Source organism: Cynocephalus volans, chromosome 14, assembly GCF_027409185.1.
Source record: "Cynocephalus volans isolate mCynVol1 chromosome 14, mCynVol1.pri, whole genome shotgun sequence".
Taxonomy (NCBI): domain Eukaryota; kingdom Metazoa; phylum Chordata; class Mammalia; order Dermoptera; family Cynocephalidae; genus Cynocephalus; species Cynocephalus volans.
In genome coordinates, this window is record NC_084473.1 from 27,608,864 (window position 1) to 27,627,149 (window position 18,286).

Here is an 18,286-nt window from a genome sequence, read left to right on the forward strand (position 1 = left end):
CTTGATTTTATGAGTGAATAGCCAGGTTCCCTGTTGCCTATGATAGCATTAATGTGTGCAACAAAATGCAAAGACTCATACTTCTAATCATATTTGAGGTATTAGAAAGGTATCATCTGCACCTAATTTTACCTATCAGATGGGGATTTATCCTTGTGGATTTAGGATAGAAATAACCTTTTTGGGCTGCAGCTTGAGAAATCATTTGTGTTGCTAAGGGAATTAAAGGTCAACCTTCCAGAGAAAGCAGGAACTGTGGTGGGGACAGGATGGACTTGTGGAGGTCCAGCCAGTTTGGTACTTTCCTGGGGATTAACAAAATTCATCTCATGGGTTACAGGATATACAACTACCTATTTTACATTCTTATAATTCTTACCCACCTTCCTGATACGTCTTGAGAATCTCTATCCTGTGCCTGCCAAAGCAAGATCATTCTGTGTTAAGAGGATCCCGTCAGGGAGTCTTCACTGTAGGGATATGTCCAGGATTAGTTACCTGGCACAAGCTTTTTAGGAAGTGCAATTGGCATAGGACCTTAGGTGGTATTTTTAATGCCTGATTTGTTTTTTGTTATTTTCTGCTCAGACTAAAATTTTTCCCCAGTCATTGAGATGCTTTTGTTTCTTTTCACAATACAGCAAATGGAAAGGTGACAATAGCAGTGTCAGTTCCTTGTGTATCAGCCCAGATGGAAAGATGTTGCTTTCAGCTGGTCGAACAATCAAACTATGGGTTTTGGAGACCAAAGAAGTCTACAGAGTGAGTGAATCAAATTATTTGTAAGCATAGCACTCATATAGAATAAGTATGGAGAAAGGTAGAAGTTTGAGCTGTAGAAAATTGTTTTTTTTTGATGGCTGGCCAGTACTGGGATCTGAACCTGTGACCTTAATGTTGCCAACACCATGCTCTCCCAAGTGAGCTAACTGGCCAGCCCAGAATATTGTTTTAAGCATATAAATTCTTTATTTTCAAGCACATCAAATAGTAGAATTAATAGACCAAAATTAGCCTCCAAATCTGATTTGTTGATGTTGAATAGTTCAGATATGTCCACTTCACATGTATTGGAAAAGCAAATAGAACAAATAAATGGAATTTGAATAAAAAATCTTTCACCGCGCTTTGCAACGATTATGGTAATTTTGATTTCTAGCTTGTATCTAGCATTTGGTCCATTTGCAGTATTTAACTGGATATTTTTTATGTTTTTTGAGGAGGCAAAAGCCATTGCACTCAGAGGTTACTGAATATTTGGTGCCGTGATGATGCCTTAAGATTGTGGTTTCGACTCAACTGAGAGTAAAATGAAGACCTACAATTCCTTGGCTGTGTCTGAGCACCCAATTACCCCTTTAAAAATGGATAGATTTAAATGAAACTTTAATTAAAAAGTGGAAGAAATAAAGATTGTGGGGTTGGGTCTTGGGAGTTAGAAGGGACATCTTAATTTTCATTATTTTCAGTTGGTATTTTTTTTTTTTTAAGGAGTGAGAGGATTATAGCAGAAAGAACCTTAGTATTTAGAATTAAAAGTAACTTTGACTTCATTGGGGAGCTCTGTTTTCAGATATGTATCACATATGGCTTGTTTACGATATGTTTGGACTCTTAGTTTTTGTTACTGCTTTGGAGCTATCCTCTTCTAACTGAGATTTCACTTTCTCTAGCACTTCACCGGACATGCAACACCAGTTTCGTCACTTCTGTTCACTACTATCAGACCGCCAAATGAGAGTCAACCTTTTGATGGAATTACAGGTCTTTATTTCTTATCTGGAGCAGTACATGACCGGTTACTTAATGTCTGGTACGTAGTTTTTTTGGATTTGGCAGTTAGCTTTGAAAGAATCTGTCACAGCTTTTGTGGTTAATGTAAATGATGAGTATGAGACTTGTTTTACTATAATGTTGGACTTCCATTGACTTGTAATGAAGAATTGAGCCTGCCTGAAAAACAGATCTTTATGAGAAAAATTTAAGAGCGTTACATAATAGAGCTCCCTCTGTGCTTGTTTAGAGGTGCAGTGGACTGAATCTTTTTGTAGCTGGGCAATTTAAACATAACTTAAAAAATTTTTTTAGGGAAACCTTTGGTTTTGTTGAATTAGATGGAGCCACTAGGTTAATGCAGTAATGTCTATTTACTGATGGTTTCCAGCGGACAAAATTTTTTGGTTGTGTCTAAGAATTTTCAGTAGCCATTTTTTGTGGTAGTTGCTGTGTAATTCCCTTTGAAACTACTTTTAAAAGTAAAAATTATTTTGGTGTTATAGAGCCATCAAAGAGGTTTTAAATTTTAAGAAATTTAAGAAATATCTTGGATTTTATGGCAGCATCTGATGGTAAAGTTGACCTTTTTTTTTTGAATCTGCTGTTCATGGACAAAATAGAGATTTAAAAAATGAAAGTAGTTTCTCATCCTGGTAATAATTAGTTAAACATGCTTTTGACCATATAAAGTTACTAAGACTTTATTTAAAATAATACTTATTTAGAAGTGGGACCCATCAAATATGTATTCCTTTAAAAAGTAGTTGTGTGGGGAAAGTTTTATAAGGCAAAATGTGGCGTCTTTTCACCTTCAAGACCATTAGCAAAACCATAATTCCTAATTATGTCTTTCATAATCAAATTGAGGTGGTTTTCTGTTTTGTGTTTGATTTTTTTGAGGAGAGCCGTTAGAGATAAATTCTTTCAGTTTTAGAGGGTCTAACATGTAAGAAATTTGTAATGCCAAAAAGTTAAGATCTGCCACCAAAGTCTCTTTGACATTACTGCAGTGCTTCAGTCTTAAGTGCTTCGACCTCTTTGGCTTCTTAGTACCTAGGAGTCCCAGCTATAAAATTTCTTCTGTAAAAGAAAAGTTGATCGCTGATATCTTAAGATTCTGAAAATAGTGTCTGTTTTATATGGGGGCTTCCTGATAATGGGAGAGTGAACTTAAAGTTCACCAAATAAAAGAAAATCATTAAAACACATATTAAAAGGTTGCCCAACAAGCTCTGTGAACTTTGTGTGTTCCTAGATAAAGCAAGCTTATGGTTCCCTTATAATTACCTTTGAAGGACACATTTCTGTAAGGAGATAACATTTGAAGGCTTCTTGCTGCTGAATCAAGATTGAATAAAAAAACAAAACCCCTTTTTTGTTACTATAGGAGATAGTGCTATCTCCTGTTGATGGATTAAAATAGCAGTTTCCTCTCTCTCTTTCTATATATATAGCGGTCTGATGGCAGAGATTTTGAATGTGTATAGTATGAATGACTTAATGTTAGAAGTCATGAATGTTATTTTATTACGAATTTGTGCATCAAAGCATTTAGAGTTTATTAAACCAACTCTTAATTTTCTTCTGGTCTCAAAAATATTGAAATATTTTTTATTGGTAAATATATAAAGTCTCACTGGTTGATAAAAATAGGCTGATTTTGAATCAAGTTTGTAAATCACTTTTGTTGCTTATTTATGTATCTTTTAATTTGTACCTAAATTTTAAAAAACAGCTCTATTGAAGTGTAATTGATGTAATGTAAACTGCATTTATTTGGAGTGTAGAAATTTATAAGTATATGTTGTGAAACCTTCACCACAATTGAGATAATGAACATGTGCATTTCTTCCAAAAGTTTCCTCATGTCTTTTTGTAGTCCCCCTTCCAACTTTAGAACATTGTAAATAAAGTTGCTATTTGTGTACAAGTCTTTGTACAGACATAAGATTTCATTTTTCTTGGATTAAAACCTAGGAGTGGAATGCCTGGATCATATGACAGGTGTACATTTAACTTTTTAAGACATCACCAAATTTTTTTCAAAGTGGTTGTACCATTTTACATTCCTACCAGCACTGTATGATAGTGCCAGTTCCTTCACATCCTCACCAAAACTTGGTATGGCATTTAATTTTAGCCATTCTGGTAGGTGGGTAGTGGTATCTCATTGTTGAGTTAGAGTGCATTTCCCTAATGGCTTGTGATGTTGAGATTCATGTTTTTGTATGGGTATCCAGTGATCCCACAGTACCACTTGTTGAAAAGACTGTGTCCACTTAATTAGTTTTGCACACAGTTGATTCTTGTTATTTGTTGTTATGTTCTGTGAAGTCCCCATGAACACTGATTTAGTGAATACTGAACCATTATTCCTTGGGAAAATACAGGGCTAGGTTCCTTTGAGTCTTTGGCCATAACATTTTTGTCATCTAAATCAATACATAACCTTCTTTTATGTGTTTCTGTTTAAAGACACCTCATTTCATATGTATATTTTTGATATATGTATTTTTGATTCATTAATTTTGAACTCACAGCACTATAACTCATGCCTGAATGAAGCTTATCTAACACGTTTTTGCCATAAGGCACATCACAGCCTTCTTGCACTTGGAACATTATACAGAACTTTAGCACTATACTTGGGAACACTTTTAAACAGTGAAACCACCAACAAAAAGCAAATGCAACAAAATGACACCAAACAGACCACTTATTTATAGTGTGAGAACTGAAATAAGGCAGAGCATAGCCTTGTTTGACCTTAGCTGGGAACATTATATGGTGCATAACTCAAATTTTTCACTGGTCTGCATGACTGACTGAGCATGAAAATTCCATGAGCAGTGATTTGGGTGTTACAAATACATTTTAGCAAGTAGGCAAATTTGTAAACATAGAATCTGTGAACAACGATGATTATTGTGTGCTCATATGTATGCATTTATATAGGTCTATTTCTGGACCCTGTTTTCTCGATAATATTAGGATGTTAATTCTCTCCACATTGATCGATAGATTCGGTGCAAACCCAGTTAAAATCCCAGCAGGCTTTTTTGTAGAAATTGACAAACTTATTCTAAAATTCAAATGGAAACGGAAAAGACATGGAATAGCCAAAATAATTTTGAGGAAGAAAAAAGCTGGAAGGCTAACATCAATTTCAAGACTTATTATCAAGCTACAGTAATTAAGACGTGTGTATTGGTATCATAATAGGCAGATAGATCAATGAAAAAGAATAGAGAATGTTACTCATTGCTTAAATCTGCCACTAATGTGTTAATGCTTTCTCTTTTCCCTAGCAGCCATATTAGACGGTAGTGACATAGATGTTCCCTTTATTTTGATCTTTAGTCACCTTATTAAGTTTTCAATAGATAAAAAAGCTATTGGGCATCTTAATGCTTTAGGTGTTTGCCTTTATTATTTATTTTTATTTTAAATCTGTCTTATCTAATTGCTGGTTTTGTTATTTAGGCAGATCCGGTCAGAAAATAAAGAAAAGACTGCAGTGATGTCTTTTACAGTTACAGACGAACCTGTCTATATTGACTTGACTTTGTCAGAAAACAAAGAAGAGGTAAATGGCTTGTTTATTGAGAATTTGTTTTTGCATTTCACAAACGTTAGTTTTAGAGTCAGGATTTTGATGATTTAGTGATTTGGGTAAGGGGACATGAAGGAGAAACAACAAATGTAACAACCTTAAACTGAAGTAACTATTAAATCACTGTGATAAGCTCTTATGAGAGGAAGTGAAGATTTTGTATATAAGGCAGTGCATTTGAGAATTCACCACATGAATTAATCAGTTATTGAGATGGGTTTTGTTAAGAAGAGGAATCATATAAACATACTATTGGGTGCATTTATTATAAAATCTTTCTCTTGTAGGTCTTGTGGGTATATTTTGCTGTAAGAGTGACGTCTCCTTGTTTGTTTGTTTATTTTAGAATTCTTATGATTTTTCCTGTATTGGGGATTGATGATTATAAGATGTTCAACTTTAAATAAATCTGATGTTATTGAATTACTTTATATTAGTGTTTCTGTTTGACTAAGGCTATGTAGGATTTTGATTGTGACAGAATCCTACTTTTTCAATGAAAACTAAGGATGTTTCACTTTTAACAGTCTACGTTTTGAAATGCATGTGTTGCATAAACCTCTAACTGGGATTTAGAGATGACTTAGAAGATTTTCGTTGTGTTTTAATTTTGAAAAGTGTTGTAGTGGAAAGAGCATTTAATCTTTTAATGTTAAAAATTAAAAGATTCTGGGTTTTTTTTCGGCTTGTTTTTTGGTGGCTGGCTGGTATAGATAGATACACCCTGCTCTAACCAGCTGAGCCAGTTCAGATTCTGGTTTAAATATTGATTCTGCTGCTAGCAACATGGCTTTCTAATGTGCAGTGGGTGTGGGATGGGGGTGATAATGATTAGATCGCTAACTTCCTGTAAGGATTTTTGTTTCTTAAGGCATCAAGTTCAAGTAGTAATGAGATCCATCAGTTAGTATTTTTAGAAAACTCTAGTAGGAATCCTACACTCGCCACAATAATGCTTTAATGCTTTATAAAGTAAATCATTTTTGAGTAAGCTTGTGTATTCAGTGTGATGTGTACTGATCGTCTCATGATGATCTGAAGTTCTGATTATAGGAAACCGATTAAATGAGAAACACTTTGTTGTTTGTCCCCATAACTATTGAACAAAGAGGTTGATTTAACTTTAAGTGCTTTCTGTAAAGTTTTTAACTTTTATTATTGGTGTATGTATGATTTTTAGAGGTAGGTTGTTTAAATGCAAGTAATATGTGTAAGGAAAATCATTTGCCTTGGCAAAACTTACCCCTAATCTATATAGAGAATGGATTGAGTTTTTTGCTTTCTCTTTTTATGACTGAATTCTATTGCTTTAGATTTAATTTTAGAATTAATTTAGAGTTTATCTTGGAATAATATTGGCATTATATTTAAAATTATCAATAATCAAATAAAGGAGGGAGAAAGGAGGACTTTTTAAAAAAAGCTGTTTTTAAGGTATAAAGTGAGAGTGATGGATCAGGAAGCCAAGTTCTAATTCTGGCACTTGATATAAAATTGTAGTTAAAGTAATAATTGAAAATTAAAATTCCAAAACAAAACCTTGATTATAGTATTGCTTATGTTTTCTTAAGAAGTTACCAAACTCTCTAGACAGTTTAGGATTAGATTTGGATCTACATCAGTAGGAGTTGTGGAACGGTGAGCTAGAAGATTTGATGTGGGAGAAATGATCTCTTCCCTGGCAATTTTCATGTGCTACTAAACCTCAAAAAGAATTAAATTTTCTTTAGTAACATCTTTCCTTTCTGAGATTCCTTATCTTTTAAAAACACTAGTACATATCTTTTAAAAGAGTCAAAGTGCTTTCATAATGAAAGTCTTAAAACGTTTTTATATATTTGTTTCTTTCAATATTTTGGCTACTGCCTGAATTCTTCCATTACATTTATAACTAGAATAGAGATAGCAAATTCTTGGAAGTGATAAGTATTCATTTAATCTTTTCTTAACTAAGTTTCAGAACTTTAAAAAAATGCGCTGTAAGAATCTTTGGGTTAGGAGGCTGATATCAAGGGTGTGGTGAAGTAGGAGCGTTCAGACAGCTAGGTTGCTAGATTGACAGTCGACGGAGGAGGAAGAGAGGTGGTGAGGGCTGAGAACTCCATCCCCACCCCTTCCCAGCCATCGCTGCAAGATGGCATTTTCATCCATTGTGACTGCTCTGACAGGTGGGGCATGTCAGTTTTGTGTTGCCAGCCTCCACACTTGGTAATAACTTTGTTCATCTAACTTGCAGTCTGCATTTTCCTTGACTGTGTTATCTTCTTGGCCTAAGCATTTCTTTAGAATCATGAAAACAACAACACTAATTGTTATTTTGACAGAGATAATTATTTTTAAGTGTATCTTTGCTCTTCTATCTTTATTTCTGGTTATTTAAAGGGGTGGGGAGGAGAGTGGAGTTTTCATAAGTTAAGTGGGGGACTGAAATGTGTTATCCATAAGAGTTAATCAGTTGCATTTTTCTTTTAGCCTGTCAAGTTAGCTGTTGTTTGCAGAGATGGTCAAGTTCATCTTTTTGAACACATATTAAATGGGTAAGGATTTTTCAAGAAAGAAATTCCTCTTTCCCTGACTTGTTACTTTTTAATACTCCCATTTCATTGTTCTTTGCATAATATTACTATTCATTGAGATTGTCGTGGGAGCGTTTTTCTTTATGCATATAACTACATACATTCCCAGTGAGAACTCAAGTTTTTGAAGTCATGGATCATTTCTTCATAGGTATATTTGTGATTAGGAGAGTGACTTTTTATTATGTATGTTAAGTAAATGTTGCTTGTTCCAATGATAAATCTTAAGAGAAAGTGGCTCAGTTAGAGAGATTTACTTCTGAACTTTGGTGAGGCCTTAATTTTTGTCTTGGCTAGTGCTTTACTTCCCCTTGCCATACACATACAGATCAGTAAAGTGTGGCAGTGCTCTTGTTTGGTAGACAGAAAGGGGAGTGTTTGTAGGTTGTGTAGTAGTCATAGACCAGGGGGTCAGCAAACTATGGCCTGTAGGCCAAATCCAGTAGAGATTATATGTGGCCTGAAAAACTTGAAATTATTTGCTGTCTAGCCCTTTATAGAAGAGTTATTGCCAAACCTTGTTGTATACTTTAAACATGGTCTCAGACTCAATTATGTGTACAGTTATGTTAAAGTTTAAAATGGTTTCAATCTTTTATTGTCAGTTGATACTCTTCTTTTAAAATACTAGTATAGCAGTTTATTTAAGTATAAACTAATTACATTGCAGAAACAATTGATTACAAAATCTGAGTCTTCCTCCACTGAGTTCTGTTCCTGGAGATAACTGTTAACATTTTAGTGTGTAACACTTTTATTGACATAGTGATGTGTATACATGGAATGTATAATTGAGGCCCAGAGGAAGTAGGAGCATAGAAGTAGTGGGCCGTGATGAGGACTTGGGCATTTCTCTTGGGCAGTGGTAAGCAATTGAAGGATTTTAAGCAGAGGAATGATGGGATTTCACCTAAGTTTTAAGATAGTCGTTCTGTCTGATATGTTGAGAATAGACTGTAGAGGGGTAAAGGCCAAAAATCCTGGGTCTAGAGATAGTTGTGGAGTCAGGATACTAGAAGGGGGGTGAGTTGGAAAAACAGGGATAGTGGGATATTTAAAATTGAGATTATGGAGGGTGTGTACTTACTGGGGATGTGTGGTAATATGTTGTCTAGGGTGTAAGGAGTGTGTGGCTGAGATATAGTGGGGGGAATGGTCATTGGAGGTAGGAACCGAGGGACCAGAGTGAAAAAGGATCATCTGCCTGGATACTGGATATGGAAACCACTAAGAAAGGAATTTTTTAAGAGTAGTGTTGTAAAGAATGATAGCAGGCCAGTAAAATCTTTAATAATTGTGGGGGAATGACCCACATTATTGGATGGTGGCAGGTGGGAGAGGTAGCTGGTATTTGGTGACAACAATTTCAAAGATTTTAGGGACGAAAGAGGGAGAGAATATTGTGTTAGCAAAGAACAAGGTGCACACTGAAGTCATGTCCAAGACCCCTGGTACAAAAGGTGTGGGAGAGAAAACAACTATAACTTGGGAGAATTGTAAGGATGAGCCAGGGTAGAGCAAGAAGGTGAAGAGAGCCCTTAAAGAAGACATTGAGGGCATAATTTTGCTTCTGGGACTGTGAGGTTTTGGGGGGTTGGGAGTGCTGGAGATGGAACTGGTTGGCATAGGGCACATACAGAGCCATGTGAGGGCTGAAGCTTAGGGTGGGGAGAGATCGTTTAGGAGCATAGGGCCTCTTTTTGGTGTTTGACAAAATGGGAGAAAGGGGCAGTTGGGGGTCAAAGCTGATTTTGGTGGTGAGGTTTTGAGGGTTATTGGGTGAGGTCTTGAAAGGAGCACTCAAGTTCTGGGGACCCTGGTCACTCCTGATGGTAGTGTGGAGGCTAGAGGAAGGTTGCATTTAATGACTTGGTGCCATCTTTGAAGAATTAGTATGAGATGTTATTTCACGTCTTTTAATTTGATTTTCCTCTCATTTGTAGATTCTGCAAGAAGCCTTTGACTTCAAACTGCACAGTTCAGATAGCAACACCCGGGAAAGGCAAGAAATCAACACCAAAACCCATCCCTATTCTAGCAGCTGGTTTTTGCTCAGACAAAATGTCATTGTTGCTTGTATATGGCAATTGGTTTCAGCCTACCATTGAGCGAGTGGTACGTAGATGCTGCCCTAGAGTAAAATAGTATAGCACCAACATGTCCATGGAAAAGAATGATTTTAAAAATGATACATTGGTCTACTTGTTGTAATACTTAAAAAGAAGTAATATATTTTCCTTTAATTAAAGGACTATTCACTGGATGGTTTATTTTAATTTATGAGAACTCTATGTTTTACTAAACCTGGCATATTCAAAATGCCATTTTAGTACCTGGTTGATATAAAACATTGTTTGAGATATTTAATATCACGCCCACTCCCTTTTTTGGTATTATGTTTTGGAAATGTGGTGTGCATTTTACACTTACAGTCCATCTCAGTTTGGACTAGCCACATTTCAAGTGCTCGGTAGTTGCATGTTTCTAGTGACTACTCTTTTGGTCAGGACAGGTATGACTTCTGTTGAATTTTACACAAAACAGTTACACAAAACATAAATCTTAATAAGAGACCTTATTAATAGTACTCATTGAGTTTTCTAAGTGGAAATGTTATGGGTAGTGCAATGACTTAACATTTTTTACTACAGAAGCTTCTTTGAAGACTTCTGGTGAAGTTACTATGATCATGTCTAATAGGTGATTTCTTAAGTTTGCATTTATAATACTTTAACTTAGTAAGGCTATGAGTGGAATATTATGTGCCCAGGCAAGCTCTTGTTGGGCTTCCTAAAAACTACTTTTTAAAATATAATACATGCAAGTGGTTTAATAAAAAAAGAAGAGAAACGTTAAGCTGTAAATGTGTCTCCTTGTCATATGTGAATCCCCCCCTCTCCGGATGTAACCACTGTTACCTGTTTGTTTTGTGCCCTTCCAGATATTAATTGCTCATATGAGTATATAGAATTTTATATAACCGTAAACCTTTTTGGCACCTATGTAATTTGCTGCATCTGACTTCCCCTTCCCCCATTTAATATCATGTCAGGACAAATAGATCCACTTCAGAGAGTTTTATTAATCAGCAGTGCTATCTTTGATTTGCTTGTGGAATGAATAACAGTAGGAGATGTTAGGGTAGGACCATTTATTTTTGAGCACAGATTATTCTTTACAAGGCTGATGAACTGATATGTTTTCTTTAAAATAAGTTATATTTAAAAAATCTGATGACTTTTAAAAAATTCAAGCAGTTCATAACTGAGGAGCTTGAACATTGTGTCCAGTCTTCAGGTTTTACCCATTTTCCTTAACTGCCATCAGTTCGAGTGGTGATCATGGCTAACAGTTTATAAAAATGCACAAATAGTTATTTTTTATTCTTATTCCCAGTTGCTGTGTTTGACACTTTCTCTTTTTCTTCCCTCTCCCATCTCCCTTTTAAAAATATATTCCCAGGCTTTAAACTCCAAAGAAACTCATATGTGTTTAGTAAGAGATATTTCAAACTGCTGGGCCCCAAAAGTAGAAACAGCCATAACAAAGGTGAGCACATTACAAATTTGAAGTTAAGAGAAGAGAGACTTAGATGAATTGAATTATATAGTATTATGTTTAGACTGACTTCATTTATCTTTTTATTCCTTATATCCTCTTTATGATTTTTGTCATAAATTTTGTGCAATTATAATTTTATATATTGAGTCTAAAACTTTCTTCGTTTCTGTACTCTTGGTATGTTGAAATATTGTGTGAATAGATGACTGGCAGTTAAGACCTTGGATTTAGTTCTTCCCTGCCCACCATGCATGATCATGTGGGCAAGGAAGTTGTAGGAATAAATATTAGTATCAAATTTATCAATAAATGATATCAGTCTTGGTATTTAAAAGGGCATAACTTTGTTGAGAGGAATTCTGTATTTCAGGGTGAACTAAAACCATGTTGGGGCTGGGATTTAATACTACATAAAAGAGCATCATGTGGTGCTTTATTTTGAAAATAACTCGGTGTCCACATGTATATATCATATGTTTGGCTGCTTCATGAGAAGAGAAAAGCCAAGACATGCTATGATGACATCCATATGGTTTCGCTTCTGGCTGAGTTTCAGAGATGACACCTTCTCTTGGCTGTCTGAGCATTTCTGGCAAAGATCAAATTCTGGAGATAATCATAAATCACCCGTCCTTGTGTAATCTGTAGATTTTGTTTTTCCTGGTTTTTACTCTTATGTGGTATTACAAGCTTTAAAACCATGAACTTTCAAATTAACATGTAAAAACTTATTTGCCAACATTCAATTAAAATTTATCTTTAATTTATATCAAGTTAATTATACTGTGTTTTCCAATAAAAAAGCCTTTTAAAAGGCTTCTTTTTCTCATTGAGGATACATAAAGACTAAGGTGTAATTTCCTTTTTCATACCCCTGCTATTCCTGTTAAACAGGTGAGAACACCAGTGATGAATTCTGAAGTAAAAGTTCTGGTGCCTGGGATTCCTGGTCATCATGCAGCTATCAAGCCTGCTCCTCCACAAACTGAGGGAGTAGAGAGCAAGAGGAAATTAGGGGGAAATGAGGTAATGCAACTACTTGGACCATGTATTTGAGTTTAAGATAAGGGATTGCTTGGGAGATTCTAACATGTATATTGGAGAGAGCCAAAGTTGAAGCCTTAGAAATTTAGTGAGATTGTTGCTGTTACCCTCTCTTTTCTCCCCAGCATTATAGGTCCCAACATTCTAGATTGTCACCCTTGTAAGACTTATTTGGCCACTGTTAAATAGAGAGGATGAAACTTCTATTAACTAAAGGAGGTGATGTCTGGGCCATTTGATAATAGTTAGCTGGATAACAAAAAATTGAATAAATTAAGCCAGGACTTGCTGTGATGATTTTTTTTGGGTTTCGCATGTTGCTGAGTTCCAGTGATGCCTCTTTTCTCTTGGCTGTCTGAGCAGTCCTCGCTGATGTAATGCCAGTTGGTCTTTAAAGTGATCGTTGTTATAACTGCTTAAGGTGCTCATTTATCCCCCCAACTCCTCAAACCCTCCTGTGGTTACTGTACTTGTCTATGCAGAGTCCTCTTTCTCTTCTTCCATTCTTATTTTTCACTCTTGTCTAAGTAATCTAGACTTTTAGCTGTTTTATCCTTAAAGAAAGATTGTTTCATTAGCTGATTTTACATATCTTTCTTTATTGGTTGGGAGGTTGGGGATAACATAGCTGTTCATAAAAATTATTTCTTGATAATGTGATATCTGACTTTAAAATAAAGTGCCACCTTTCTTTAGCTTGGCCTAGATTCAACTCTTGAATTTACTCCTACCTTTTTTTAGTTTTTCATGTTAGGGTAGCAGGGGGCTTTACCAGAGCACTTCAGTTGCTCTGTTAGTCATAGGACAAATTTATATGTTGACTTAGTTACCAAGGGGCTGGCAGAACATAGTTTGTTGGCTCATTTTAAACAGGGATCAGTTGAATACAAATGAATTTTTGTATAGCAAATTGCATCATGTTTATTTACACTTAAATTTTAAATATTTATCAAGAACGCTTGGTTGTCATAGGTAATAAACCGTCATTTGGAGCTCACTAATTAAAAAAAAAATAGGGAGAAAAAATAGAAAAATAGAAAAAAAAATTTGGGGGAACATAACTGTCTGTGTTTTTGATAATATTTTGTTTACTTTTGCAGATCTGAGGTTGATGCTAAGGGATTGTTATAGTGGAAGAAGCTTCTGTGATAATAGTTCTTTTCTAATGCTTTAGTATTCAGATGCCATGTCCTTGCCTTTTCTGGATCTTCATATAGAGGGATTTTTATGAATTACATTTGTAAACCATGTGTTTCTTGGGCAGTGTTTTATTCACCAGGATCTGGAAACTTAGATTGCTAACATTTCACTTGTCTCCAGCATAGACATTATGGAACTGAGATTCTATTGTGTTTTTCAGGATTGAGGTGTGAATCAACCAGTGTTTTTTGTCTCCAAACTTCTTTTAACGGATCATTTTTGTTCTGTAGGTTAGCATTGAAGAACGCCTGGGGGCAATGGATATAGACCAAAAAAAAGGAAAGGATGACCTACAGACAAATAGCTTTCCAGTTCTTCTTGCACAGGGTTTAGAAAGTAATGATTTTGAAATGCTAAATGTAAGTATGATAGCAGTTTTTAAATGAATTAAGATGGTTAATTTTTCTTAGAAAGTGACTGACATAGCACATTCTCAGAGTGGATAGTCATGTTATAGAACTGTTTGAAATTTAATATTTTTTGAGACAAGTCAAGTACATATCTCTTGGTGGTGTTATACAGGCAGTCACCAACCTACAAAGGGATTGTGTTGAATTATTTTGAACCTGGAATGCATTTTCTCATAGAAATATGTTCTGAATTGTTGGGTTCTTAGGCTTTAGTTCACCAAAGCCTTTATAAACATAGTGTAGCTGAACCGTAATACTCGGCATTCTAGATCACAATTTATATTTTTTTCTGTAGGAAAATGCGTTCCTGAGTTTTTACTCTGGATTCCAGGAACTTATTACCCCCTGGCCGTGAGAGGGGGCAGTGAGGTGGAACCTTGGCAATGGGTAGGAGGTTTGGGGTAAAAAATTCAAGAGGGTTGGGGGTTATGTTATAAAATATTTAGAGATAAAAGTACTAGAAACTTTGTATAAAGGGAGACATTTATGATTTCTGTGTAAGTTGGTGACTGCTTGTATGAAGTTACTCAATTTGGTCCTCTTAAATTCCACAGTTTGACAGTGGTCAGTATAGAAAATTTAAGTGTTAAAAGCAACTGGATTTAAGCACTGCCTTATCAGAGTAAAGCAATTTAAATTTAAGTGCATTTATTCTTAATGACTCATAGCAGTACTGTGTTTTTGTCAGCACCACGCTCACCCAGTGAGCAACCGGCCATCCCTATATGGGATCTGAACCCGTGGCCTTGGTGTTATCAGCACTGCACTCTCCCGAGTGAGCCACGGGCCGGCCCATGTACTGTGTTTTTGGTTAGCATAAATGTAACTTTGATCTGTAACCTATGAATAGCATCCCTCTTGTTTTATATCTTATATTTGTGTCAAAGGTGATTTTGCAAAATGAGAGAGGAGACCAGGTCTGAAAACCCCAAATTACTTTTTTTTTTCCTTTTTACTTTATTTAAAATATTTTTTCTCCAAATTTCTTTTAAAATAGTTTTTGAATGTATGTATTTAGGAAGGTGAATATTAGTTTACCATGGCATAGAAACCTAGGTGAGAAGAAGCTGTAGGAAACAATTGACAATGTTTTTGAAATGTAATGTCACTTACCTGCCCTATGCTTTGAAACCTTCCTTGGTAGGTACAAGTGAAGCAGGTACCAATTTTTTCTTTTTTTCTTTCTTATTAAGAAACATTTAAAACATTTAGAATAGTACAGTGGACCACCATGAACCCATCACCCAGTTTCAAAAATTAATAGCACTAGCTAGTCTATCATTAATTCATCTATTTGCCCACTTGTCTCCCCAGGTTATGGTGAAGCAGATCTCAGAAATGATCAGATATCATTTCACCCATAAACATATCCCTATTCAACTTAATACCTCCTTTAAAAAACACCCACAATTCATAATCACACCTAAAAAAGTAAACAATAATTCTTTAAAATTATCAAATGTCATTAGTGTTTACATTTCCCTGATTATCTCATAAACTTTTTAAGTTTTTATTTTTGCTTTCTTCAAAACAATATTGCAGTAGAATCTATATTATATTTTGTTAATAATACCCCTTCCGTCTCTCTTGCAATTTATTTTTTGTAGAAGCTAGGTTATTTGCCCAATAGAGAGTCCCACAATCCGGATTTTGCCTACTGCATTTCTTTGGTGACATTTAACATGTTCCTCTGTCCAGTTTGTATTCTGCATTCTGATAGTTAGGTCTAGAAGCTTGAAGAGATGTTTATACTCTTTTTTTTGTCAAGAACACTTTAAATGTATTAATGTATAATTTTTATCAGTTGTCGTAGGGTTGTTGGAAGGACTAATGAAATGCTGTTTATGAAACTACTTCTTAAATTGTTAAGGTTTATATTACTTAGGTAGAAATAATTGTAAAGTAGTTGAATGATGAAAAATTGTATGCTAAAACAGAACTGTAAAAGTTACAGTGAAAGGCTTAAACTAACCCTTTTAAAAAAAATTTAAAGTATGGAAATGTTCCCATAGTTTATTACGTAGTAGATTACATATTTTCATGTTCTGCCCTCTACTCTAAAAAGAAAGAGGCAAGTAAAAAACATACATTTTTTTGCCCCCTAAAAAAGTCTTCACCATTCCCAAAAGCTGCCTTATGAGGGTACATGATACATTGTTTGGAGGACATTAAAAATAGGAGGGAAAGAAGAAAGTGAGCAATGAAAGGGATACAACATGGGACCTTCTAAGAGTTTAAGAATTTGTCATAGTGAACTTGACATTAAAATTTATGGCTTTTAGGAAGGTGGGAATGTAATCCAATGAAATTGTCTATAGCTTATGCAAAAAGAAAAGCCTAGTTATGTATGTAATTCATGGTAACCACAGAAGTAAAAATTTATTTAAATTAAATTTTTTAAAAAGTTCCATTTATAGTAGTGCCAAAAAATACCTAGGATAAATCTAAAAAAGATGACTACATCTGTACATTAAAAATTATAATACTTGAGAGAAATTAACAAAGACTTAAGTAAATGGAGATCTAAACCATATCTATGGATTAGAATATTCAGTATTGTTTAGATGAGGAATTGTCCCCTAATTAATCTATGTTCAACCCTTTCCCAATTAAAATTCGAACAGCTGCCACCAACCACCTTTGTAGAAATTGATAATCTGATCCTAAAATTTATATGGAAATGCAAAGGACATGGAATAACCATAGCAATTATAAAATAAAGAGCAAGTTGGTGGAATTACTTTACCTGATTTGAAGATAAAGCTATAGCAATCAGGATAGTTCATTATTGGTGAAAAAATAAATACAGATTAAAGGACCAAAAATAGAGTTCAGAAATAGACCACACATAATTAGAAAAAAATGAATCTCAGTTTTACCTTAGACCTTATATAAAAATCAATGCAAAATAGACAGTAGACCTAAAGATAAAATCTAAAAGTACAAGACTTCTAGAAGACAGTAGAAAACTATGTGAACAAGACTGGGGAAAGGTTTCTTAGATACATCATAAAAAGCATGAAATATTTAAAGAATAATTGGTTATTTGAACTTCATCAAAATTAGAAACTTCTGCTTTTGAAAAAACAATGTTAGGAGCATGAAAAGACAAGCTGCAGACTGGTAAAAAATATTTGCAACTTAAATATCAGACAGAATTTGTATCCAGAATATGTAAAGAACTCTTTTCACTCAAATAAAAGAATCATTGGTAAAGGTTTGAACAGATACTTCACAAAAGAATTCTAATGGCCGATAAGTGCATGTAATGGTATTATTATACATCACTAATCATCACAGAAATGCATATTAAAACGACAATGAGATAACACTATGGTACATTAAAATTAAGAAGATAGTACCATGTGTTGGTGAGGATGAGGAGCAGCTGAAACTCATGTCTTGCTGGTGGGAATGTAAAGTGGCACAACTACTTTGAAAATAGTTGGGCAGTTTATTAAAAATTAAGGATACATCTGCCATATGACCCAGCCATCATAGTCCTAGATATTTACCAAGAGAATAACACACATATGTTCATACAAAGACTTGTACATAAGTGTTCACAGCCACTTTATTTGTAATAGCCCCAAACTGGAAGGAACTCATGTGTCCCTCAAAAGATGTATGGATAAACACATTGTTCATAGCAATATAAGGAATGTGTTATTGATAGACAAACAACATGGATGAACCTCAAACTTACGCTGTGAGAAAGAAGCCAAACCAAAAGTACTAAAGTATGATTCCATTTATATAAGAATTCTGGAAAATGCAGACTGATAATGTATATAGTTCAGTAGCTGCCTGGGGAATGGGGATAGAAGGAGGGATGCATTGTAAAGGGGCTCAAGGAGAATTGAGGATAATGGAATGTTTTAGTTTTATCACAGTTTGTTTCGTGGATAAATGTGTATGTCATAGTGATCAAAAAATGCACTTTACATATGTGCTGTTTATTGTGCTTCAGTTGTGCTGTAGTAAAGTTGTTAAAGAAAAATCTCATCTTCAACATCATCATCTTGGTAGTTGTAAGTGTGGTTTATAGGTTGTTTCTTTAAGTACATCCTTCATAGAAGTTAATGATGCTGACTCATCATTTCACT

The 18,286-nt window shown here is 34.8% G+C and overlaps 1 protein-coding gene and 3 non-coding genes across 5 annotated transcripts in view; all 4 read left to right on the forward strand.

Moving 5' to 3' along the window:
* Positions 1 to 18,286, forward strand: part of WDR43 (WD repeat domain 43) — a 44,657-nt gene that overhangs the window by 15,551 nt on the left and 10,820 nt on the right. Inside the window, exons 4-11 of one of the 2 annotated variants that reach the window (XM_063078239.1) lie at positions 642 to 762; positions 1,674 to 1,813; positions 5,260 to 5,362; positions 7,862 to 7,926; positions 9,909 to 10,080; positions 11,428 to 11,514; positions 12,421 to 12,552; positions 14,001 to 14,129. In XM_063078239.1, coding sequence (XP_062934309.1) covers positions 642 to 762; positions 1,674 to 1,813; positions 5,260 to 5,362; positions 7,862 to 7,926; positions 9,909 to 10,080; positions 11,428 to 11,514; positions 12,421 to 12,552; positions 14,001 to 14,129 — 949 coding nt within the window. The remainder of the gene's footprint in view (positions 1 to 641; positions 763 to 1,673; positions 1,814 to 5,259; positions 5,363 to 7,861; positions 7,927 to 9,908; positions 10,081 to 11,427; positions 11,515 to 12,420; positions 12,553 to 14,000; positions 14,130 to 18,286) is intronic. The other variant, XM_063078240.1, reaches the window with a different exon arrangement.
* LOC134363467 (small nucleolar RNA SNORD53/SNORD92) lies at positions 1,261 to 1,346 on the forward strand. Its single transcript, XR_010021722.1, has one exon. It is a non-coding gene; the product is annotated as a small nucleolar RNA SNORD53/SNORD92 (small nucleolar RNA).
* LOC134363465 (small nucleolar RNA SNORD53/SNORD92) lies at positions 12,037 to 12,113 on the forward strand. Its single transcript, XR_010021720.1, has one exon. It is a non-coding gene; the product is annotated as a small nucleolar RNA SNORD53/SNORD92 (small nucleolar RNA).
* On the forward strand, positions 12,856 to 12,933 carry LOC134363466 (small nucleolar RNA SNORD53/SNORD92). The gene has a single exon (XR_010021721.1). It is a non-coding gene; the product is annotated as a small nucleolar RNA SNORD53/SNORD92 (small nucleolar RNA).